The sequence below is a fragment of the Rhinoderma darwinii genome, chromosome 5, assembly GCF_050947455.1.
Source record: "Rhinoderma darwinii isolate aRhiDar2 chromosome 5, aRhiDar2.hap1, whole genome shotgun sequence".
Lineage (NCBI taxonomy): Eukaryota > Metazoa > Chordata > Amphibia > Anura > Rhinodermatidae > Rhinoderma > Rhinoderma darwinii.
The window spans coordinates 295,963,001-295,988,503 of record NC_134691.1 but is presented as its reverse complement, the minus strand read 5'-3'; the positions used below and the strand labels follow the sequence as shown (position 1 = coordinate 295,988,503).

General features: G+C 39.7%; 1 protein-coding gene across 4 annotated transcripts in view; it reads right to left on the bottom strand.

The window, feature by feature from the left end:
* Positions 1-7,576: 7,576 nt before the first annotated feature.
* LOC142651984 (ATP-binding cassette sub-family B member 5-like) overlaps positions 7,577-25,503 on the bottom strand; it is a 73,614-nt gene continuing 55,687 nt past the window's right edge. For all 4 annotated transcript variants that reach the window (XM_075827308.1, XM_075827309.1, XM_075827310.1 and 1 more), the window contains 15 exons: positions 23,963-24,133; positions 22,724-22,885; positions 21,435-21,590; positions 20,302-20,445; positions 17,581-17,685; positions 16,447-16,524; positions 16,276-16,359; positions 15,433-15,636; positions 14,757-14,857; positions 13,420-13,560; positions 12,617-12,773; positions 11,173-11,370; positions 9,928-10,134; positions 9,538-9,684; positions 7,577-8,340 (listed from right to left, as the gene is read on the bottom strand). In XM_075827308.1, the coding sequence (XP_075683423.1) occupies positions 8,143-8,340; positions 9,538-9,684; positions 9,928-10,134; positions 11,173-11,370; positions 12,617-12,773; positions 13,420-13,560; positions 14,757-14,857; positions 15,433-15,636; positions 16,276-16,359; positions 16,447-16,524; positions 17,581-17,685; positions 20,302-20,445; positions 21,435-21,590; positions 22,724-22,885; positions 23,963-24,133 (2,253 nt within the window). In that variant the 3' untranslated portion in view covers positions 7,577-8,142. The remainder of the gene's footprint in view (positions 8,341-9,537; positions 9,685-9,927; positions 10,135-11,172; positions 11,371-12,616; positions 12,774-13,419; positions 13,561-14,756; positions 14,858-15,432; positions 15,637-16,275; positions 16,360-16,446; positions 16,525-17,580; positions 17,686-20,301; positions 20,446-21,434; positions 21,591-22,723; positions 22,886-23,962; positions 24,134-25,503) is intronic.

Genomic DNA, 25,503 nt, shown 5'->3' with positions numbered 1-25,503 from the left:
GTTGATTTGCTGAATGAGACCAGGTAGCCGGATAACCAGCATTTGAGCTTGTAAGGATTAATGGAAATGGCCACATTGATGCTCAATTAATATAAAAGAAGGAAAGAAGAGCGGCTTTACGCTACTTTGTAGCTTTGAAAACCGCAAATTTTAACTCCTTTAGCTGCTTTGTAACGAGAAAAGTGTGGGGGGAGATAGTCTGCAGGAACTACCAATGCACCGACAGATTTACTATCATTTACGCCAGAAACTAACATAAATTACAGCGCAAATCTATGCCTGCTCACAACAGGCATATACTTGAACCTATTATTACCAGACAGCAAAAATGCATCTCTTTATAAATTTGGCACCTTTTACTCCTGCGAAGTCTGGATTTAGACTTGCGTATAAAACGGCAGTGTTAGTGAGTCTGCCCCACAGTACTTACTTTTTAGCGACTTCCAAAATATGAGTTTGAGGGGTGGCACTCAGTGGGAGCAGGAGCACCCACTGATAGCTGTTGAGTGCCCTGTCTTGATGACAGATTCGCTTTAGATAGAATGATGTTCAAGGGCACTATATGCACTATTTATCTGGAGAGAACGCGGAACTCTGGAAGATGTGAGCATTATTTATCAGCACTATTTATTTGGGAACTGTATAATACTATTAATTTTGGCAAAACTCCTTCATATTTAATTTTCAAAAATATCAATATTAAATGTCATATTTTCATCAAGTTTATCTTGGAGAATTTAAATCCTTTTCCATTGATTTTGTATGGGCCTGCTCTGTTCCTACACTGGGGTATTGACAACAGAAAACCTAAAGCTCAGAGCGCCATGGGCCTGCCAGATTTGGTGAACTATCATAGAGCCTCTATGTTTTCTTATATTCTTTATAGGTTCCACGATAGGGATTTAAAAAAGTGGGTGGTCTTAGAAGGAGTAATACTGAGTTCCCAGCAGCTGGGTGCCACTTGGGGCTTCGGTGCTGACACATTATTGCCTTCACTAAACAAACTGCATTTGCTTCAGGGTCCCTTACTCCGACAGTTATCCTCACTTCCTAGTAGTCAGACCAGGTGAACATGGCTCAATTGTCCAGCTATGTCTCAACCCTTGGTCACATGTCTCTCAATGCCAGGAATATAAATTCGTTTCACTCATTTTGCGTTCAGTCTCTGCCCCCAATTAATTTATGTGATTCTTCTATATCCTTCTCCTGGGGGATTGTGGATCATTACCACTGGGTCACATTGTGCGTGCATAAGAAAGAGAACTACTACAGTCTCACCACAAAGGCCTCAGCAAGAGCTCATGTGTCTTCTAGATCTTGCTGGATTAAAAAAAAACAACTTTAAAATACTCACATCTTTTACAGGACTTTTGGTGGTCCTTCGTGGGCTTTACCTTGAATGTTCGGAGGTGTGTTGGAGATGTGGGGAGAAGGTAGGTACTCTTAATGGCATCACATTGCGCCATTTTTGTCTGCACTAAATACGCCTCGTCTCTTTGCTCCCCAGATCCATTTCCGTTCAGAAGAAGGGTCTCCTTCGTTTATTTCTTCAAGCTGCTCTTTAGGTTGTGCTTAGACTTTGGAAGTCTACCATTCCCCTGTCCAAAACTGAATGTCTGGCCACGTTCACTGAGGTTCACCACCTGAAGGACTTGCTGTCGCAGGATAATTATCAGGAAGATAAATTCTTCAGGAACTGACAACTCTGGTGATTGTTAAAACAATCTCAGGCATTTTCCGTGTGTTTGTTCGCTAACTTCCTCCATTCTGCTTCCTCACTGTGGTATCCGACCATTCCATTCTTTTTCTTCTCCCTGTGATTGTTATCTGTCTATTGCTTTTTGTCATTTTATGCTTTCTCATTGATAAAAGTACGGATTTGGTAATGGTGAAGCTTACATTGTTTCCTCATTGTTTTGTGCTGCACCACTTTTGACATCTTGTACTGCTTTAAGGTGTTGCTAATAATATATTGAACCCAAAATTACAGTGTGAGAGAGAAATAAGAGCACCATACAATGCAATACTGCTGTAGTACAGTGCCCAAATAATACTTCCATACAGTATACTTAACACTACATGAAATTTAGTACATAATTCAAAGCATTTTGCAGGAACATATAAATGGGTCTTTAGTACCCCAATTCAGTCAAATAAAAAAAGATTTCAATATACTGACCTTCTCCCTACCAGGCTGTAATCACATGCTTGTATTGTCGGTCAGCGTCATCACTATAGTATCTTATGCCAATAGAGGAAAGCAACAAAAATCTTTCCCACATCTCTCCCTTTGGAAAAGGTTTACCGCTTTTCCACTAATGGAATCTGTAAAAAAAAAATCAATACAGTGATGGCGTATTTGCATTCTGCCCTGCTAATTTTTGGTCTTTTTCCTTTGTACCTGCACTCCACACATTTGGCCCATGTGATTTTAATTAGCAAAAGACCTCATGAGGATTTTTGTAGGCTTCACAGGCATATAGCCGCTGGGTTTGGGACTGTAGTAGTAACGGTTAATAGTAATGGGCAGTGTTAGGTTAGAGTGGGGTAGAGCATGTTATTCAGTAGCCAGTCACTGTGGTTTGTAGAAGCCCGTGCTAAATGTTAGAGGGCGTTCTTAGTCTCCTTAGGGAATAAAGGAACGGCCTATCTGGCCCTCTCCCTCTTTTGGCTGTGTTTGTTCAATCATGGACCGGCAAGAGATGGATCAGATTATTCGACTACGTCTACGAAGGGCTTGCTTGACTACAGTTTCTGATCAGTAAGACTACTACGCCATTTCCTTCTTCTGCCTCCAGCATCCCTGCTCTGTTCTCTGCCCAGCGTTCCAGGCCGCCCACCCATCTCTATCCCTACGGTGAGTCGGTGCTCCGCGGCTTTAGAGCCTGGGATCGCATCAAGTTCTTTCCTATGTATCTTTTAACAGGGCTTGTCGCACTGGCCAGGGTGCCCTAACGGCCATCCTAAAGCTCCTCTCTTGTCCCATCTACCTGGGCTGCTTATGGTAATGCGTGGAATGAATGGCTAGCGGTGGCGGGAGACCATTACTCTGAAATAATTGATGCGCCTGCTCGAAAGTAGCGTGTCTGGCCTTGTGGCTCAGCGTCATTTTACCGGGATAGGTTTTTTCTTTAAATTATTAAATTGGGGTGTTGGTCGGACATAACTAACTCCTTTATTTTGCATGATTTAAAAGGGTGGAAACAGAGTGTGGTCAGGCATGAATCTCGGCGCCCGGTTTAGTTCTCCATTTTGTTAAAATTGTTAGCGGTGTTTCCGGATATATGCTCTGCGCCTTTTGAAGTGGTCCCGTTTACAGTGGCCTTGTTTTGTCCTTTTTCGATGCCCTCTGTATTTCTGAACTTGTCTCACCCTCGGGGCCTTCTTTATGAAAATGCGGTGTTATCTAGTGCGGGGGTTCATTTTTGCATTCGTCGCTCCAAGACGGATGTTTTTGGTAGGGGTTTTTGAATTTCTTTGTGCCTGGTTCCAGGTGCAGTGTACACTGTCGCTTCGGTTTTGGCATATTTGCGTTTGCGGCAATGCGGTGGTCAATCTTTGTCACATATTGACGGAAAAACAGTGACACTTTTTCATTTCTCGTCTGTTTTTAACCCCTTCGCTATTTGGCCACTTTTGACCTTCCTGACAGAGCCTCATTTTTCAAACCTGACATATTTCACTTTATGTGGCAATAACTTCGGAATTCTTTTACCTATCCAAGCAATTCTGAGACTGTTTTCTCGTGACACATTGGACTTTATGTTACTGGCAAAATTTGCTCGGTATATTTAGTATTTAATTGTGAAAAACACCAACATTTTGTAAAAAATTAGCATTTTTCTCAATTTAAATGTATCTGCTTGTAAGTTAGGCAGTTATACCACACAAAATTGTTGCTAATTAACATCCCCCATATGTCTACTTTAGATTGGCATCGTTTTTTGAACATCCTTTTATTTTTCCAGGACGTTACAAGGCTTAGAACTTTAGCAGCAATTTCTCACATTTTAAATTTCAAAATTTCAAAAGGCTATTTTTTCAGGGACCAGTTCAGTTGTGAAGTGGCTTTGAGGGCCTTATATATTAGAAACCCTCCAATAAGTCTCCCCATTTAAAAAACTTCACCCCTCAAAGTATTCAAAACAGCTTTTAGAAAGTTTCTTAACCCTTTAGGTGTTTCACAGGAATTAACGCAAAGTAGAGGTGACATTTTCAAATTACATTTTTTTTGTTGCAGAAATTCATTTTTAATCCATTTTTTTTTTTTGTAACACAAAGTTTTACCAGAGAAATGCAACTCAATATTTATTGCCCAGGTTCTGCAGTTTTAGTAAATATCCCACATGTGGCCCTAGTGCGCTAATGGACTGAAACACAGGCCTCAGAAGCAAAGGAGCACCTAGTGGATTTTGGGCCTCCTTTTTATTAGAATATATCTTAGGCACCATGTCAGGTTTGAAGGGCTCTTGAGGTCCCAAAACAGTGGAAATTCCCCAAAAGTGACACCATTTCTAAAACTACACCCCTCAAGGAAATTATCTAGGGGTATTGTGAGCATTTGACCTCACTGGTTTATTGCACAAATGATTGAAATTAGGCTGTGAAAATTAAAATCTAAATTTTTTCAAAGAAAATGTAGGTTTAGCTAATTTTTTCTCATTGCCACAAGGACTAAAGGAGAAAAAGCACAGCAACATTTGTAAAGCAGTTTCTCCCGAGTAAAACAATACCCCACATGTGATAAACGGATGTTTGGACACACGACAGGGCTTAGAAGGGAAAGAGCGTAATTTGGCTTTTGGAGCTCAAATTTAGCAGGAATGGTTTGCGGAGGCCATGTCGCAATTGAAAAGCTCCTGAGGGATCGAAACCGTTAAAATGCCCAAAAAGTGACTCCATTTAGGAAACTACACCCCTTGAGGAATTCATCTAGGGTTGTAGTGAGCATTTTGATTTTAATAGAATTGGGCAGTAAACATAAAAACAATAATTTTTCTTCAAGAAGACGTAGCTTTAGCACAACATTTTTCATTTTCTAAACAAAAAAAACAAAAAAAACATTTGAGTTACCTGTGTTCCTCGATGCTTAACCCCTTAGAATTTGCTGTCAATAGCGACTGTGGCATATAAGTGGTTTCAGAGGGAGGGGGCTCCCTCTGTCACCCCATTGGCCCCCCATCGACGCAGGATGCCAATGGATTTCCATGGCAGTTGGGGGCCTAACAGGGGCCCCCAGGTCTGCCATCATTGTATGTCTATTAGGCCTTGCCAGAGGAGAATATTGAGGGAAGGATAAACACACTGTTTTCCCAGCAGGCAGAGATGATACTGGATCTAGCTGCTCATGTGATGCTGTGCTGAGGCATCATGGGATTGATAGCATAGCACAGAGGAAGAGATCTATGATTACAGGACCGTTTTAATAATAGGCAAATGGTACAGCTGCACTGGCCCCCCCGTCCTTATTGCCCAGGCTGAGCTAATAATGCCAGGGATCACATTCTGAAGTTCACTTCCTACTTACTAGATGGATAGCACGCAAGACCTGTGATGGAGCTGCTGAGATCTCGCCCATAGGGGCGATGCTTAACACTTTACTACAGAGCTTTCCAGAACCATAACTTAGGCAAGGAAACATTTTAATATGTGAATAAAATGTGTATGTATTAGGGTTACTACTTGCCTGGTAATTCACCAGACCAACTGCTATTAATACAGCGATCGCCAATTTAGTTTACAGTAGCAATATTCATTGCCGGTAATTTACTAAAGAAAAGGTAGGCACAGGCATAAACTATACGTGAGATTTGGAGAGGGACAAACTGTCTACATGGTGATATGACACTCTGTGACTCCTTCAACCATTGTGACCAGCGTCGCCAGCCCAGCAGTAGTCAGGGTGACATCATACATCAGAAGATTTGGCAGGTCTGCAGCAGCAAGTAAGAGTAGCCAGCCGTGCAAGGACTTGTCAATGACTATCACCGATTAGTTGAAATAAAACAGCAGGTACCATGCCCTATTTGATAACCTTTATCTTGTATGTAAACATGGAGTCATTCCAATGTAAATAACAGTACACGGGTAAGAACAAATTACAATTAGCACATTGAGGACCAATCTTATGGATTAAGGCCCTTTTACACAGGACAATGATAGGGCAAACGAGCGTTCATACAAATGCTTGTTCCCAATCACTGCCCTGAGTAAATAGGGCAACAATCAGCCAATGAATGCACTTGCGCTCGTTCATCGGATGATCAGCTCGTTTACATAGCCAATAAAATGGCTGCTAGTCAGCAGCACATGTCCCTGTGTAAACAGGGAGATGTGCTGCCGACATGATGGAAATATATATGGGGACGAAGGATGGTAGTAACGATCATCCATCCATATATATTACCGATCATAGCTCCTTGTGAAAGGAGCAAACGAGCGCAGATCAACAAGCTGTCTCGTCCATCGGCACTTATTTTCACGGCCCATGTAAAATGACCTTATGATAAAAAAATCAGTATACACCCTGGTTACATGGTGCCTCTGAAGCACGTACATGTAGGTGAAGATACTGCTTGTGGCGACTGTGAGGACTAATCCACGCTGTCAAGTTACTTAAGATATGGGTCAGGTGGAGTTTGGAGTGCCTCTTTAAAGGTTATGTACAAATTTGTAAGAATTTTTTTTCTTCATTAAATTAATTTTTGGTGTTTTTAGGCAACTTTCAAATTCACTTTATTTATTTTTTTATTTTTAAGATACAGCTTCTATGTATCCTGTATACATAGAAACTGTATCACTCTCTCACAGCCGAATACGGCAGTCCAGCCAATTTTGTCAGTCCAGCTCGGTTGAGAGCGGGTCCTGTATGTCTTGGACATACAGGATTCAGCTAATATCGATCACAGTTAAGTTATAAACTTATGTGATCAATATTAGATAGATCCTGTGTGTCAGAGTGATGCAGGATCTGCTCTCAGCAGAGCAGTCAATTCAGCTGAACTTACAAAATTGGTTGAGTTAGAACAATACAGCTTCTATGTATACTGAGTACATAAAAGCTGTATCTTAAAAAGTAAAAAAAAAAAATGAATTTAATTTAAAAACGTGCTCACAAAAGGTGTACATAGCCTTTAAAGGTTACAGTTTAAAATATTTAGATCTGAAACGTTCTGAAAATTCTTGTCAAACACATAATTCCTACTCCGTGTCTAGGCCACACACCCAGAACCACACCACTTTTTACTGTTTCAACCTAGCCAGTATTTTTAACCTAGCCAGGTTTTTTTTGTGTGTTTTTTTCACTTGAATGCACCATCCACATGTATTCTCATTCACACACCGTTTTTTTTCATTGGCGTATCGAAGGGTATGCTATGTGGTCTTTTTTTTTTAATTTGGAGTTTTTGAGACATTTTTCTGCATTGTCTTTAAAGTACTTTAAAAGCAATATGGAAAAATGCACATGTTAACGCACATGGGGGTTTTAATAGGAAAAAAATTGTCAAAAAATAAAAAAAAACACTTGCGTTTTTACTCTAACAATTCTAGTTACAATAATGCATGCATGTTCACGTTATTTTTGTTTAAATATTTTAATGAAATGACGGACTGGAATAAGCAGCTATAATGCAAAAAACTGTACAAAAATAATATGTCAGGAAATCACATTTTCAGCTATATATGTTTCTCACGTTGACAATTACATACTTCAAAACCTTTTTCCAAGATGGATATTGCACATTGTCCAGATGGCTGTGGATTATTTAAATTTATTCTGTCCTAAAATATATTTTGTACATTTTCCTTGTTGTCAGGGTATGTTCACACGTTGGTTTGTATACCTTTGAACCTTTAATAAACCAGATTATACATAAATATATATATTATATAAATTATAATAATGCTGAATAGTACTTGGGGTTTGTGGATTAGTGTACTTATGGTTACATTAGCTGCGTTAGTGCCACATTGCCAGTGTTAGTCTCCCTCCTGTCCATTTAGAGAGGAGTTATGTAAAGCTCTTAAAATGCAGGTTCTTGGAACGTCTAGTTTCTTTCTAATAGTAGCACCAATGCAAACCTTTAGGTCTGGAGCCTCCAAATGATTATTATTGTGTTTCAGTCATTTATAGCATTCATTTTAAGTTATTGTTTGTGCATTTACTAGATGGAAATATGCTCCACGGTTGCTGAGCAGCTGTTGGTGAGTTCCTTTTTCTATAATTCTTCCATTCTTCATGACAACAATAAGGTCTGCATTCTGGACTGTAGATAGCCGATGTGCAATCATAATGCAAGTCCTTCCTCTCCGTGCTTGATCAAGTGCTTGTTGTACTATCTGGAAAATATAGAAATATAGTTTTAGTTAAAAGTATGACTGCTGTACAGAAACACAATAAGAATATAATGATGCAGTCTAATATTAATAAAACTTATTCTAAGGGCTACTTTACTACAAGATTGTAGCTTTATCAAATGTAGCTTTATAAAACCACAAAACCTTGAAGACATTTCTTGAGATTTCAAATATCTGTTGCCCTGTATTTCTATGTACTCAGTAAGTGCCCATACATACTAATATTCTGGCTGCTAAATGTCAAATGAATGCCTTCCTAGGCGTTAATACACTTGGAATGGGGTGTCAAAGGAACATTATGCATACTTATTATCGAATCTAAATTATTATGACCAATACAATCTGGTCATTTGATTTGAGGGAATTTCAATACTCGGACCTCATGATCTGCCCATGCACACTTTTCTATTCTAGACATGAAATTAATAAGGAAGAAGTAAAGGTAAGATCCAGCGAAGTGAGTTCGGTAAAAGGAAATCCCCGTTTCCACTTTATTGAACAATCAGATATAAAATATACAACACGGGAGGGAGAACGCAGCGTAGATGGTCTCAAAAGGCAAAATATAGAAGCCTACGCGTTTTGAATTCAAACAGTATTCTTAATCATGGCCAATAACTATGAAATAAATAGAATTTATTGCCACCTAAGATACTTTATCTATCCAATAAGAAGTCCAGACTTACCTGTGTAAGGTGTATTGTATGTGACAGCCTTATTCTATTAGTTAACAAAATCAAACTTAAGAAAATTTGCAAGTAATATGAAACCTATGTTCCTAATCAGTTGGATTTGCCTGATAGAGCTGGATTATTGGCAAGGCTAAAGGTACAATTGTTCAGGGAACTCTAGCACATAAGGCCTTCACCATCTAGTTCCCTACAGTCTTTCCAATCCTCCTCAGAAGCAAAACATGGGACTTGAAAAGTTTCAAATCGTACTTCCAACAATTAAAAAAATGTTGCAGAAGAGGTGATCATGCAATTTTTACTAATATTTATTTCAAGTGGTTTGTGTTCCATTCTCTTGCCTGTGCCACTAAATAAAATAAATTTGGTGTCCAAACATCCATGTTAACTTTTATATAGAGAGGGTAAAAAGCCAGAAGACAGATCCGGATACATCTGGAAACTCCAGGTTGAAGAAAAATATATATTATATTATGTGTATATATTGTACCTTTTCACTTTCATTGTCCAATGCGGAGGTGGCTTCATCAAGTAGCAGAACTTTTGGAGAACGTATAAGTGCTCGGGCAATAGCAATTCTCTGTTTCTGACCCCCAGACAATTGAGTACCTTTACCTCCAACTGGTGTGTTATATTTCTATAGGTATCAAACAAATATTTATATACAATTAAAGACATGATATGACAGACAAAGAACAAGAGATCCATACATGGACAGCTCACATAAAAATATGGGTCCGATTCAAAATAATAAATAAAATAGCATGACATACAGTTAACATATCTAGATCACACAAACATTGATTTGTATTTTTAAAGAAAGACATGTACAGGAGCAACATTTTTCATTAGCATGATCACATAGATTCGGAAGATTTACCTCTGGCAGATCTTCTATAAATGAATGGATATTTGCAGCTTTTGCAGCCTGTTGTATCTCCTCCATAGGCACATAGCGGGAGTTGTCTCCATAGGCAATGTTATCTGCAATACTGCAGTCAAATAGCATTGGCTCTTGGGACACAATTCCAATTTGGGATCGAAGCCATTGTACATTCAGATTTTTTAGGTCAGTGTTATCAAACAACTACAAATGCAAAGAAAATGCACATGATTCAGGTCAAGATATAAAGAAAATACTATTTGTTTCACAAAACATAATATGTAACGTCACATTAAAAATCCCCTAGCTTTTACATGAATATATTTTGAAATATAGAGATGGCACATGCAATTGGGATAATAAGTTTTCACCCCTGTTTTATGAAGTTCGCTTGTCCTAAAATGTGACCAGATCTGTAAGGAACTTATCTTGCCACATTCTCACACCATCCTAAGAGGTCAAAAGTGGAAGCAAAGCACTCGGGTACTAAGGAAATAGCCTACATAATATCGACCTGTGTTACTAGCACTTAATTGGTGCCAGTTATAGTGGTTCCTTCACTGTATGTTTACCTTGTTCATTTATAGTAGCTGCAGATCTTTATATTTTGATTTGGATTGGTCTGACCCCTTGATACTGAGTTGGTAGTTCTTGCTCCTTCACTACTGGCCCAGTCTGCCTGATCATGGTTTCTGTACATACAATTCTGCTTGACCCTGAACAACTTGGCTTTGGCTAGATGACTACAGATTTTTTTTTCATTGCTTCCCGCAACCACTTGCGCCAGTGTTTATTTTTTTCACGGTTTCAACTACATTTATCCAAAGAATTAACCCTCACAGATTCACCACAACAAACTTGGGTCGGTCAGAGAACCAAGACCCAAAAAGAAGTTGCAGGAAAAAAGTGTCCTATAGTTGAATTGTGTGATGGACAGTTCTTACTTTGCATCTTAAGTGACCAAGGGCATTATAAGATCTTTAAGTAATTTATACATATAGGTAAAGAGAATGCAATCACCAAAATATCACACAAATTCATATACATTCTCACTAAAGTTATTTTCATAGCGTGGGAATCTATGATTATTTCAGCAACCGCAGATCCTTAGACATAATGCAAAAAAGAAGAAAATAGGGTTCACAAACTTTCTAGTAAAACCGTATTTCATTCCGATAAATATATTCCATAGCCTTCTAGACATTAACTTATTATATAGATACGACTGCAAACTAATCTTACCACCGCTCCTTGGCACGGGTCATAGAACCTCTGCAGGAGCTGGACAGAGGTGCTTTTCCCACATCCACTGCTGCCCACAAATGCTACAGTTTGCCCACTGCATATAGTAACAGATAAATTTTGCAGTACAGGCACATCTGGACGTGATGGATAATTAAATGATATCTCATGCAGCTCTAAATTTCCTTGACAATTATCCTAAAGTGAGTAGATAAAAAAAAAGAAGAAATAATATATTACTCCTAAATAATATAAAGTTTTTAACATGGCTAGGAGTTCATAAGATTTAGCAGAAAAATATCAATGAAGTAGTGGCTGCACTAGTCATTCATAGCTGCAGAAATGTACGAGGTTAAAAGAGGGTTGAGAGCTCTGGACAATTCATTTTCCTAGTAAGAGTCTCCTATCAATGTGCTGATCACGGGGTGTCCACTGCTGGGACCCCCAGCAATCCGCTGTAATCTGCGCGGGAACCTGGCGGAAGGTGCTGAACTCCCCTGTAACACCACCACAGAAAAATTCAGCATTTCAGATCCAATAGAAATCAATGGGCTGGTCGTGTGATACATAATCAGCCGAAACCTTCAGAGGGAGCAAGACACTCCTTGCTCCAGCTAACTAATGGAGGTTCTGAATGAGTGTATTTTAGGTGTTTTTTTGTGAAAATGGGTTTTCTAAAGCAGATAACCTCTTTAAATTACTCTACAAGACACACAATTACACTATCCCTAGTGACCACAGGGTCTTACATTAGTAATGAAACACTTAGGGCCTTTGTCTGTCCTCATTGTTAGCTTCATTGTTTGGGGCCACCTCTAGCTAGACTAGAGAAACCAAATAAGATCAGTGTTCTCATTTCTGAGGTAAATCCCCTTGATCAGTTTTTTTCATGGCTTTCGCTTTCTTATTAAAATAAAGCTAAATAACTGAACAGTTCAAAAGGCAAAAAAATAAAATAAAAAAATACCTGCAATATTCAGAGCCGCTGATGACCTAGAAGCTAGCAGGTTCTTTTGTTTTATATTGAATTATACGCAATTTGTTTGACTTTTTTGGTATACGCTAGATACATTACTTGTAAATGTTAATAAAAAGTTAAATATTTCACAATCCCCTGCAGTTTTCAGTGAATGAATCTGTGTAGTAAGGGCAGTGAGTGAATTTCTACAGTGCCTTTTCTAGGATTCATCAAGTAGTATTAAATATCAGCTGACAAACAAATATGTGACCAGTTCAAGTGACCACAGCTGAATGTCCTGAATGTGGCCTACGCATCAGAGACCAAATCCTTGGCATTTAGTAGTGATATATTTTTAGCTGGACAAGCTCAGAGCCCATAATAAACTGTTCTCATCTGATTATCACGTTATACAAATCAAGCAAATGTAACAGCGTAGCCCAATACGCTACAATAAAGAAGTGTAACGTCAAGAAAAATACTTACTAGTTTTTCTCCTTGTAAAGTGTAGCTGTCAATAGCCGGTTCTCTATTAAACAAAGCAAAAAGATGGGCGGCTGCAGATTTGGCTTTAGCATAGTCAGGAGCAAAGGATAATGTTTGGCCTACTGAGACTGCTCCGTAAGTTAGAATGACAAATACACTGTGGAGGAAACATAGTATTAGGGTTAGGTAATACGGATGTAGCAATATTTGCCTTGAATGTGATAACATGCTGTTAACTTATCACTTAAGCCATTGAAAACGTCTAGCTAAAGTTTCTTTCCGCGGTGTATTTAATGCGTTAAAAGTCCAGGTAAAGATTGCTACATCTGAACCTAAAAACATTCTCAAAACTATTTAACGAGCTGAGATGAAAGATATTTTATTCTTTCTTTTAGTACAAGTAGTTATGTTTTTTTTTATATTTCATATCACATGAGTCCATTGTGCCTGTTAAAGGGTCGCTGCATGACAAGCACTGGATCACTAATACTATGGACACAAGGTACTTAGGCAATACATCAGAGGAAAATCAGAAGTCAGGACACAAATTTAACTTGGCAACAGGCACTTGAGAACTAAAGTCACAGTGCCAGCCATAGATAGGCAGACATGATTCAGTTTGCTGCCATAGCGCTGTATCTAAATATATTAGCCATGGCAGAGTGGCTTGTCAGAAACCCGCTGGCACCCAGAAGCTAGGGCCCAAGCCCCTCCTAACTATCCTCCCAACTAAACCATGTGAAGTCATGGAATGAAGCACTGAACCAATGAACATACACATTATTATACATGTTAATACTTACAGAATCACTTCTTCTACATTCATCCTTCCCACTTTTATTAAATAAGCTCCAAAACGAAAACTTGCTGCATAGGCAAAAAATATGAAAGACTGACTGAACGCAAAGCAAATACCGTATATCTGGGCCTTTTTTTGTGAATTCCTACATGGTGGGATGAAAGAAATGAGAGGTTATCCATCCCCTACTGTTGCAATGGAGGTTAGGAACTTAGTTATGCCTTTGATAACATTTTAACCAGGGGCAGACTAAGCATTGCCACCAGGTTACAGGGTTTTTTGTAATTTAATGTCACATTGGAGTGCAGAATACTGGCAGAGGGGTATAAACAAAAAATTAAGATCTACCTATATTTAATAAAAAAAAAAAACCTGTATTTTAGGTGATAAGTGACCCATGGCCATTATTACCTGGGGGGCCGGAATGGCGATACAAGTATTTTACAGACTAATTTTTTAAATAATTTCTGCAAGTTGACTGGGTTTTTGCAATTCAAGAAGTTACCCCAAGTGCATAGATCTACATTTTCTTCTTACAGGTATATGGTAAAATGATAACATGTTAGCTGCCCCTCTAGGAGAGGATCACTACACAAATTTAGACAACAACAAATGAACGCAATACTAGCTGTATAATTCTTTATTAGCGGCCGTTGCAAAACAGACAAAATGTTATAGTTTAAGTTTATGATGGGAAGTGGGGGACTCAAAGCTGCATACTAGAAAAATGGAGCTCTAACCCTTAGGGTACATCTATGCATGGCATAAACACTGGAAATTTCCGTCTGAAATTCCATCAGAATTTTCGCAAGAGAAATTGACTTGCTGCAGATTGAGAACCTCACTTCAGGTTAATATCCTCTCGTGTTTACTGCAGGTTATTTGCTGCATTGTGTGGATGAGATATGTTCAAATCTCAGCCACTTTTCTGCTACTATAATCCATTGCAGAAAATCCACGGGTAATCCGCCCTATGTGCACCTACCCTTGTAAAGCTTTATACTCTGGCCCTCGAGTGGTACCAAATTTTCTGCACGGTCAGTCTTCTCCACAGCCAAAATAGTATGTTTTAAATAGGATATAAATAGTTCATGCCCATATATTATTTCGATAGGCAAGATGCATTTGTTTAATCCGAGAGATAACTAAGTTAATGCTAATTTTAGTCACTATTTTTTATTATTGTTTGATTTACTTTTTGCATACCAAATAAAATAATATCTACAGGTAATGATAGTAACCAAGCTTTTTTTTTTCTGAATAACAATGTGAAAATGAGTTATACTGTTGAATATTGTAGATGGAATGAATATTACTTTGTAATGGATTGAGACTTCTGACCTGTATGGTTTCTGCAGACTTTCCGTATAAGTGTTCTCAAAAGTTTTCTCTCTTGTTAAGGACACAACTGTTCGAATATTGTCTACAACTTCAGTTGCAATCTATTAATTGAAAACATGAAGGAATACATTTTATATATTAAAAAAAAATGCAATGCTTTATATTGGATTTACATTTAAGATAAAGGAGCACGCAATACAATGTTCATATTTCTTTCTGGATACAGCAGGTGAAAATAGATAACTACTGTACATGGAATTACTGATAGATCAGTTGGCCACTGAAGCCCTCAGAAGACTTTAGTAGATCCCTTACTTCTATATGTCAAAGTACATTGTGCTCACTGCAGTGTATTATAATAGCATATAGAACTAGTCGTAATTTTATATGTTTACCATACAAATGCAAGCTATAATCGAAGCTTTCGGAAGAATATCTGTCAGCCAAAGTTGGCTAAAGTAGTGTGGTCCAGCAGAATTGTGTGACGTAACTGACTGGAGCAGAGTATGTTTGGGTTGTTCAATGGTAGTTCTTTATGAAAGAGCTGTATAAAAGATTATTGTAATAATGAAACGATTGGGACTTGTATAAGAACAGAAATGTACAGGATTGAGCAATGAAGTTAGTAGAGTAGAGAAGTGCTTGGCACTAGTAGCAATGTTTTAGTCATGTATACCTTTCCTGCTTCTTGAAGATCCTTTTTATCACGATTAGCAAAGCCAGTAAGGGCCCTGGTTTCCAGTAGACCAGTAACCACAAGGACTGGAGTCATTGCGAGAACCAACAAAGATAACTCCCAGCCAAAAAATAAAGCAATTATAATGGATAGTCCCATGCTGGAAAAGTTCTGTGCAAGTAAACCAAGCCTGGAGCCTGTTGCCTAAATGGACAAATCAAAAGATTGTTACTAATAAAATCTTCATGAAAGTAAATAACCATTAAAAGGGTGTGTTCACATCAGTGTTAGGGTTCCGTTGATGGGTTCGGTCAGACATTTCCATCGGAGTAACCCATTACAGAAACCATAGCTTCCGTTTGCATTACCATTGATTTCAATGGTAATGCTTCCATTGCAAATGGTTTCTGTTTGTCTCCGTTCCGTAAGGTTTTCGTTTTTTGGCAGAAATAATAGCGCAGTCGACTGCGTTATGGTGCAGGGAATTGCGGCCGTACAGGGTGAAGACCTGCGAGCTGCATGCGGCCTATGTCTTCCAGTTGCCAATCACTACTATAAAGAGATTGTCCCATTTTCTCTTAATCCTCAAAATCGGCATAGAATGAACTGCAGGATCTAATATACAGGGCACTACAAAACATCTGTGATCTGCAGAATCCCCATTCAGGGTAAATTAAGCAAGTAGAACGCCATAAATCTGGACAAATACTGAATTTTCAGTTTTTGCCTTGACTGAGACATAAGAACTTTGACATGTTTATTCAAGATATTAGGTCTAGTGTCAAATGTATTTACTGCATTACAAAGGCAAGACAAATCAAAAGTTGAGTGAACTGTCCTTACTGTTTGGATCTGAGAAGCTTCAGTAGAGAGTCTTGTTGTTAAAGCTCCTGTGTTATTTTTTTTGTCATCAAACCAGGATATTTCCTTGTGAATACAAAAAAATAAATACATTTCACTGATATTAATTCTTTCATACAGACAGATAGATTGAATATTTGTGTTGACACTAACCTGACGCAACATTGCTTTGAACGCCAAATGCCTTAAACGCATAGTGAGAACTTCTCCTGATCTTCCAAACATGTAACCCTGATAAGTAACACAAATTCATTGATCAGCAGGCAAACTATTTAAATTTAGAGTTGATTCAGCCATAACCTCGGCTTGGAACATCAGTAGGCCACAGCCATCCAATAAAAAGTATAAAAATGCACTTTACAAACCAATAAAGGGAGGTTGAATAAGGCGGGATTCACACGAACGGGTCGTTCCCGAGCCCGAGTGCCGGCCGGTAAAATCGGACATTCTGCTCTGCTATAGTGGCGTCGCTACAGTAGTAGCAGCCGCAGCAGCAGCAGCTGCTGCTACTAGCGACGCCATCGAAGGTGTCGCCGGGCCAGGAAAACAAGCAGGGGACGGGAGCCAGCGCAGCGCTCCCTTCCACCTGCTGTACACCCCGGCCCTGCCACACAGTGTACAGCGATGCCATTCGTCCGAATGGCATCAACTCCTCCTCCTCACATGCACTCTGCGCTGTGAGGAGGAGGAGATAGAGTGCAAGCGCCGGGAAACCCGGCCATCACTCGGAACACATTCCGGTGATGGTCGTGTAATACCCGGCCCCGTAGACTTCTATGGGAGCCGGGCGGCCGGGTACCCGGGCGAAGATAGAGCATGTCCTATTTTTTGACGGCCGGATTTCCCGGCCGTCAAAAAATCGGTCGTGTGAATAGCCCCATTAGGGGTCTATTATTCCTAATGCAGCCGGGTGCCGGCCGATTTATGAACGGCCGGCACCCGGCCGGGAAACCCTGCCGTGTGAATGAGGCCTAAAGGTGATGGAGATGGATAAAGATGTGAACTGGAAAAAGCAGTTTCCATTGACTACTTCAGAAATTACATAAATGTTTTCGAAATGGTCATACAAAACCTACAATATTTATTTTATTAAGCCACTTTCACGGCTTTCCACATTATGAGCAGGGACAAGTATCCCACATTGATGGGAGACAGACAGTCTGTCTTGCAAAGCATTGACTCAGTAGCAGAGTACTAATACATTCAAAGTAATGGCAATAAAACTGGGTTCGTAGACAAGAATTTACTTATGAAAAAAAAATATGTGTATGAGTAAAAGGATCTTACCTGTAAGAAGTAAGTAAAAAAAGACACAACCCCAACTATTGCAAACAAAATGCAATATAAATCAGATTCACTTTTTATTTTATCCGGATCATCATATCCAAAGAGCTGTTAAAACAAGAAAAAAATAATATTTTTGGGGAAGTAGAAAGCAGAGGAAAAAGACGCTGTCTAAAGACTAAGTGATCATATAACCTGTTAAGCTTACACCCTGCTCTCGGATAATATTGTTGATAGGTCTTTCCTTGCTGTATATGTACCATAGCTGCATTAAAATCCATTTACGATTCTATAGGTTGTCTTGTAGTAAACTTGATATATTGACATGGCCGGAGGGTCCGCTAGCAGCAGCTATGGCTGCTACAGTGCGACGCCACTGAAGGGGTTGTTCCTAAAAAAGACATGCATCCCCTATCCACAGGATAGGGGATACATGTGGGATCGCTGGGACGCCCAGCGATAAGGAGAACAGGGGACCGAAAGTCCCTCGAAGTTCTCCATGACAGACCTCGGACTTCCGGAGTCTGTCGGCAGCTCCATAGAAATAAATTGTGCACCGGTCGCGCTTGTGCGCATGCGTGACCAGCGCTCCTTTCATTTTTATTGAACTGAGCAGACCCCGGAAGGTTTGTCATGGAAGAACTTCGGGGGACTTTCGGTCCCCCGTTTTCCTTATCGCTGCCAGCAATCACACATGTATCCCCTATACTGTATGGTGGATAGCTGTATGGTGCTATCTATAGGGGGTGCTGTGTGGCGGAATCTGTAGGGAGGCACTATCTACAAGGGGGGGTTGTGTGATACCCAGGGGAGGGGTGGTCCCAGTAAAAAGTTTGCTATGGGGCCCAGTCTTTCCTAGTTGCGCCCCTGGAGAAGGGGATGTTTTTTTTCTCCCCCTTGTGCCATGAGCTGATGATCCTAAAAGAAAGAAGGGAGAATGGATCTCCCATAGATCATGTGATTGAGGCTTAACAGGTAAAGGGGAACTTTCTATACTCAATGATCTTGGAATATTCCCTCCATTTTTTTTATTCTCTGCATCCCTGATGCAAGAGCTATTATACTTTTTGGCATATTTTAAGAGTTTATATTACATTTTAAGTATTGCCATTTGTAGTTATCTGGGAGTCATTTGTCTCACGCAGTCATCAGTATAGCAAGATACTCTATCACATACATCACAACGCTGTGATGGTACATAAGCCCATTAGATATTTAGTATAAAAAGGAGTACAGTTCTTTCACAAACACAGCCAAACTTCTTTGTCAAGAGGTGAGACATGCTTCTTCTGGCCCACTCGGTGGCAGAACTAGTTTATAGCAGCTATAGCGGCTGCAACAGGGCCCGCAGCATGAGGGGGCCTGGGCCTCATGCCCGGTGGGATCGCTATGCCCGTGCCAGCGACTGCCAGATTCAACTATATCTGCGTCCTCAGGACGCAGATGCAATTGAATTATATGGCGGAGCAGGGAAGTAGTTTCCTACTCCACCAGTCACTAGGCTACAGGCCACATTAGGCCTGCAGACTATAAGACCCTGGGACAGGATCCCTGTGCAGGCCGGCACAATGATGTCAGTGGATCACGCCGGCCTACGCAAGGGTACCGTCTCGGCGTCTCATAGGCTGCAAGCCTAACATGCCAAAGGAGGCTGTGGAGCAGCTCCGTTGGTCATGGGAATGGGGCTATGTGAGTATTTATTTGTTGGGGGGGGCTGTGTGGCACTATCTACAAGGTGGGTTGTGTGTGCCACTATCTACAGGAGGACAGTGTGTGTGTGCCACTATCTACAGGAGGACTGTGTGTGTGCCACTATCTACAGGAGGACTATGTATGTGCCACTATTTACAGGGGTACTGTGTGTGTGTGTGTGTGTGTGTGTGTGTGTGTGTGTGTGTGTGTGTGTGTGTGTGTGTGTGTGTGTGTGTGCCACTATTTACAATAGGACTGTGGGATTATTATTGAGATCTCATAAAATAGGGAGGAAGATGATCTACCACACAGCCCCCCCCCCTTATTTTATGAGATCCCATTAATATAGATTCACCATATATCTATATTATTGGGATCTCATAAAATAGAGAGGAGGAATGCATGTAGGGATAGCTGTAACATAATAATAAAAAAAATCTATGCTCACTCCTACCCTTTACACTTCAAATGTTAGCAAGAACAGATAGAAACAAGTCCTTCCTGTCCCAGGGGTTTGAGTTTCAGGTCAGTTTTTTAAATTACCTATTAGGACTATGAAACAGCATAATTAAGTGATAAAAAAAGTCTAAATATCACTGCTTAACCAACCGTTTGTTACAATTTTCATAACCCTGTAACTAAAGGTTAATAAGAGTGCACTTGGCGGCCTAGCTGTATTTTTCCATTGCACACATAACTGATAAATGTTCATTGTTGAGAGGGTGGCTGTTGTGAGGGTGCGGGGGGCATTGGTTCTGGGGGAGAGAGGGGGCCCAGTCTTTCCTAGTTACGCCCATGGGCCCACTAATTGGCATTTACGTATTGCTATTATTGCCATTAGTTCAGCTTTCATAGGATATTATACAGATGCCTTAGTTGAAAGGAAATTTGTCATGGTCACACATTCCCTTTAAGGTTATTAATTATATGGATGGGTTTATCAGAATATAGTATTAGAAGTGATATCATTCTATACACTGTTACTTAGGTAAGTGAGACATTTTTCTGTTTTGGTACTCCTAATTTACTTACAGCTATAATTTTGGCAAAAAAGACGCAAAACATTGGGTGACTTCCCCCATTGATTAATGATGCAAGAGTCCCAACCATAATATAAGGCCATTCAGACTGGTTAAGTTGCAAAAGTTTTATGAAGGAAACATTGGGAGGAGTGTCCTGGAAAAAAGGAAGTAAAGTGGAGATATTAAAATACTTAATAATGTTACATTTGTATTTTATTTATATGGGTAACTAGCTTATGGTATTAATGCAATGACAACAGCTAGAAAAAAAAATTTGTGCACTAGCTTTCTCATTATGTCCCATTATAAAAAATAAATTAAAAATAATTATCTGATGAAGGCTGATGCTCTATGACATTGGGTTTTAATAGAATTTAATATAGGCCCATTTCATACGACTGTGATACAGAAGCATTTTAACGTCGGTATTGTGGATGCAAGCAACACCCGGACCCCAAACGTTCTTCTAAACCAATACTAGATCTCCACATGGATCAAAGTCCTGCTCATTGGAACCACAAGATGTCCGAGTGTTGTGGTCATAAGGAGGACATTAAAAGGCAACAATTTATATAAGACAGACTAAGACTTTTATCATTATAAACACTGTCAACGTCGTTCAAATATTTGTGCTGGCAGAAGGCACAAAGACTTTGTTTTCGTTTTTTTAGAAGAGGCAAAAACCATTGGAGGTGATGTCACTAAATTATTGAAAAAACGGCAAAGCCAGGCTGCTGCAATTTTGAAAAAAGTGTCATTGTTCGAAAAAAACGCAAGACAAAATAAACAAAAGAGCCACCTAAAAAAACACTTTGTTGGTAGCGCGTTTTATATTTCCCTATTGACTTTAAGATATCATCTGGCCGCAGCATGTGAAGGCACCCTTAGATAGGTATTTAACGGGTTTTTTCTGTTTTTTGTTTTATCTTCATCTACATCATACACTGAAAAAGTAGCAACGCTACTGCAGTCAGTGTTCACCTAACTTTTAAAAATTACAAAATAATTCTGAATTTTGGGTAGGTTCACACTGAATCCTGAGCTTAAGTTCGGCAACCTTTCACATGAAGCACAAAAGACCAAACTAAAACTACCTTATTTTGGACATATTATAGACCTAAAACTAGATATTTAAAGCTTTACCTCTTCCTCACTCACGGCTTCATTTTCTTCATCTTCTTTGCCCTCTTCTATGTTGTGCTTCAGAGGGGAGTTAGGACACTTTATTGAGGATGGGCTATTGGGTATTCCACTTACTGACTCTTCTTTCTCATTATTGTCCTCTGTTCCTTGTATAAACTGTGAAATAATAGCACATAGGAACACGCCAATGAGATGGGTAGAGAGTGCATTGTACCACTAAATATACAATTCCAACAATTTTGTTGTTCTGCACACACGTTATATTTTTCCTCTGGGACACAAGCAGAGCACACTGCATGTCCAAATAAGTATTTAATGAGATTTCGGTGTCTTTACAAAGTTAAACAAATTACCCACTTACTGGAGGTAATCTACAGGGTTTTTTCTTTTGTAAAATTTTTGAACCCCCAGAAATTATTAACCTCTGAAAGTTTCCCTACCAAAGAGGTTGACAATTTGTATAACCTCATAGTAGCCTAGGGTAGCAAAAACCTTCCAACAAAACTGAACAGTGTACATCTACTTTACTTACTCAAAGTGAAGCTAGATTGCTGGGCATTCTGCAGCACTCATGAACTGAGACAGATATACCTGACCGCAGATATAGACAGTACCACTATGGCCATCATGTCTGTGTCTCCTGCAGCTTTTTACTACTTTACATTATCAAAGGGAAAGCTTCCTGTTGTGCCCCTAAAGGTTGAAACAAGGAATGCTTCTGGCACCACAACTGCCCTCTCATTGAAAAGATTGCCTGTAAATTTTTGATGCCAGGCTGCTATTATTTATGGGAACAATGTCCATACTCTGTAAGTACTATTGTTTCATTGAGCTGCCAGACACCAACATTACTGTAGTGGTAGGAAGGCCTACACCACTTTTTTTAGGTTTTGTATGTGTAGATCCAGGGGGACTAGTCAATTGGCTAAAGGCCCTTTTACACGGGCCAATGATCGGGAAAACAAGCGTTCAAATGAACGCTCATTCCCTATCATTGCCCTGTGTAAACAGGACAATGATCAGCCAATGAACGAGCTCGTTGATCGGCAGGTTTATGCACCAAAAAATATTATCGTTGTCAGCAGCACGTCTCTCTGTATAAACAGGGTGATGTGCTGACGACATAATGGAATCGTATGTATAGTAACGAGCGCTTGTTCCCATACATAACCAGGCATTGCTCCTTGTGATAGTAGTACATGAGTGCGATCAACGAGCTGCCTCCTTGATCGGCGCTCATTTTTACAGCCCATATCGGGCCGTGTTATAGGACCTTAAGGCCACTGTACCTGTGCTGTTGCAAGTGAATGGTATATTCCTTTGATCTCCATTAATGCAGAATGTGAGCCTTGCTCTGCCACAGTGCCATTTTGAAACACAACAATTAGATCCGCTGTCCAAACTGTGCTGAGACGATGGGCGACGACAATTGTTGTACGTCCTTCACTGACCTGAAAATAACGCAATCTTTATAAATATACCCTAGATATGTTTTTTATGTGAATACATCATTAATTCTATTTATTCTGCAGTTATTCTATAGAATTACTCACTGAAACATGTTTTAACGCACAAGCATGTACTGTTCTGTAGGTGCTATTGGCTCAGTAATACCTTAAGAACACTTTCATTGTATATCGATGCGTGAATAAGCAACTCTGAAAGTATTATATATTTTAGATTTCATTCACACTATTTGGATGTTTTTATGAACATCAGGTATGCAGGAAATACTGAAAACAGCAGAACAGTTGGTGCTAAAGATGAGCGAATTTCCTGAAATTCATATAGAATCGGCCCCGAAATGTGATTTAGAATAAATTTTCCGCAAATCACAGGTGCCCCGAATTGCCCTGTCTGACACTCTGATGTCTTCTAGGACTGTATCTAAGTTGGATACAATCCTAGAAGACATCAGAGAGTCAAATAGGGCATTTGGGGCACTTGCAATTCCACCCCTAAAATAAAAAAAACACTATACTCATCACCCCTGGTCTTCCGTACCAATGTCTGTGATTGGCTGCAGTGATCACATGGGACAAAACAATGTCATCTCAGAAGGCCGGCAGGGACGCGTCGCTACAAGAGACCAGGGGAGGTGGCGATTATGGTAATTTTTTTTATTAATCGCCTCTTCTCCCAACTTTATTTTTCTATAATCTGTCGTAAAATGCGGGCGATGCCCGCCGACGGCCGCCATTTTGCTGATTTGTGTGCCGCGAACCCCAAAAGTTTTCAAATTTTGCTCATCTCTAGTCGGTGCTATAAAAATAAAGAGCAATAACAATAATTCTTAGAAGACATCATTCATGGTCAGTGGTAGCTACTTCGCTAGCTTCCAAGCAGTAAAGATTAACAAAAAAAAACAGTAAAAAAGTCAATGCAAATATCTTACAGAGATGCGTATGATACTTTTAATGGCTATTTAGTAAATCTTAATCAAAGATGGAGCTTTAGGTTTTATTTTTTATATGAAAAATCTCTTAAAATGCCATTATTTTTGTTTATAAAATATACATCATACAAACCTTGTCTAGAGCAGCTTGGACGATGGATTCACTTTCCGTATCCAGAGCAGAGGTGGCCTCGTCCAGTAGTAGTATCTTAGGATTTCTCACTAAGGCTCTGGCTATTGCTATTCTTTGCTTTTGGCCTCCGCTTAGCTGTGCTCCTCTTTCCCCAACAAGAGTTTCAAATTTCTAAAAATGTATAAAAATACATGCAACAAAACAAATGAAAAAAAAAAGGACCATATGAACATTTGTAAGTGTTGTAAGCCTTACAAATCCTTACTAATGTGACTGTTACTGTAAGGAGGGTTGACACTGCCCCTTACAAATTGTAGATTGACACAGACCATTGCTCTATGTTACTCACCCTTGTGTGTGTCATAAGTTAAGTTTGTACTCTTTAGTGTTTTGTTGTTTGTCTCTCCTGTGTGTGCTGTGTCTGTGACCTAGCAGCAGGGGGCAGTAGAGAATAGACCAGTGAGAAGTTTGATTAGGAAGAATGAAGAAGAATAAGTTGGTGTGATGTGCAGACCACATGTGTTGCCATGGCAGCCTGCCCCTAGCCTGAGTAAAGGAAACCATTACTGGTGTAGGCTGTGGACATGCCAGCCTGTATTAGGCCTCGTGCACACTTCCGTTGGCCGTCGTACGGCCGTTAATGACGGATCCGTGAAACACGGACCGCACACGGGTGGCTTCTGTGTGCAGTCCGTTGTTACACTAACCAAATCAATGGCCGAGACTGTTCCGTCAAGAACGGACAGGAGTAGGACCTGACCTATTTGTGAAGGAACGGCCGCACGGTTCCGTTAAAACATCTGAAGTGTGCATGGCCCCATTGAAATTAATGTGTCAGGGTGCTATCAGTTAAAAAAAATGAATAGCACACTGACGAAAATAACTAAAGTGGGCATTAGGCCTTACAGCATCCAGCGGATACTGAGGGGCTTTCTGCCCTGAGCCCTGTTGAGTGGCCTATTCAGCCATGTCAGGCAGAGTAAGTGGATTGGGTTTGCTAAGAGAGATAGACCATACAGCGTGTGTATTTGGTGAAACAAGTTCAAGCATAGTGAACCTCATTCTGCATAACACTGTGGAAGAACAGTTCTGAGTTTATTCTGTACTGCAAGAAAGAGTTAACCTGTGCTCTGTAAATAGTTTAAGACAATGTTCAGTAAAGTGTGTAAATCTGCAATGCAAGAAACGCGTGGTTGTCTGTTCTTGTTGCTCCCAGTTACAATTTACAACGAAATACAATTGTACATTAAAAAAAATAATTGTATTAACTTGGTTCAAAAACATTTGATCAAATTAGGAGGGAATTCCAGTCACACACAAATTCTACAAAACTTTTAAACCATAGGAAGATTATAAAAATTGCGTGAAATGAATATCTATAGGTAACAGATTGCACCCATCCTTCCGGTACCTCAGATCATGAACGGATTTGTTAAAATAGCTCCAATCTGTGTTCCAGTTAAATGTATTCTTGTACATATATATTTTTCGGATATAGTATAAGAGGTTTGATGAAAGCTTGATTGTATCGTTACACTGTC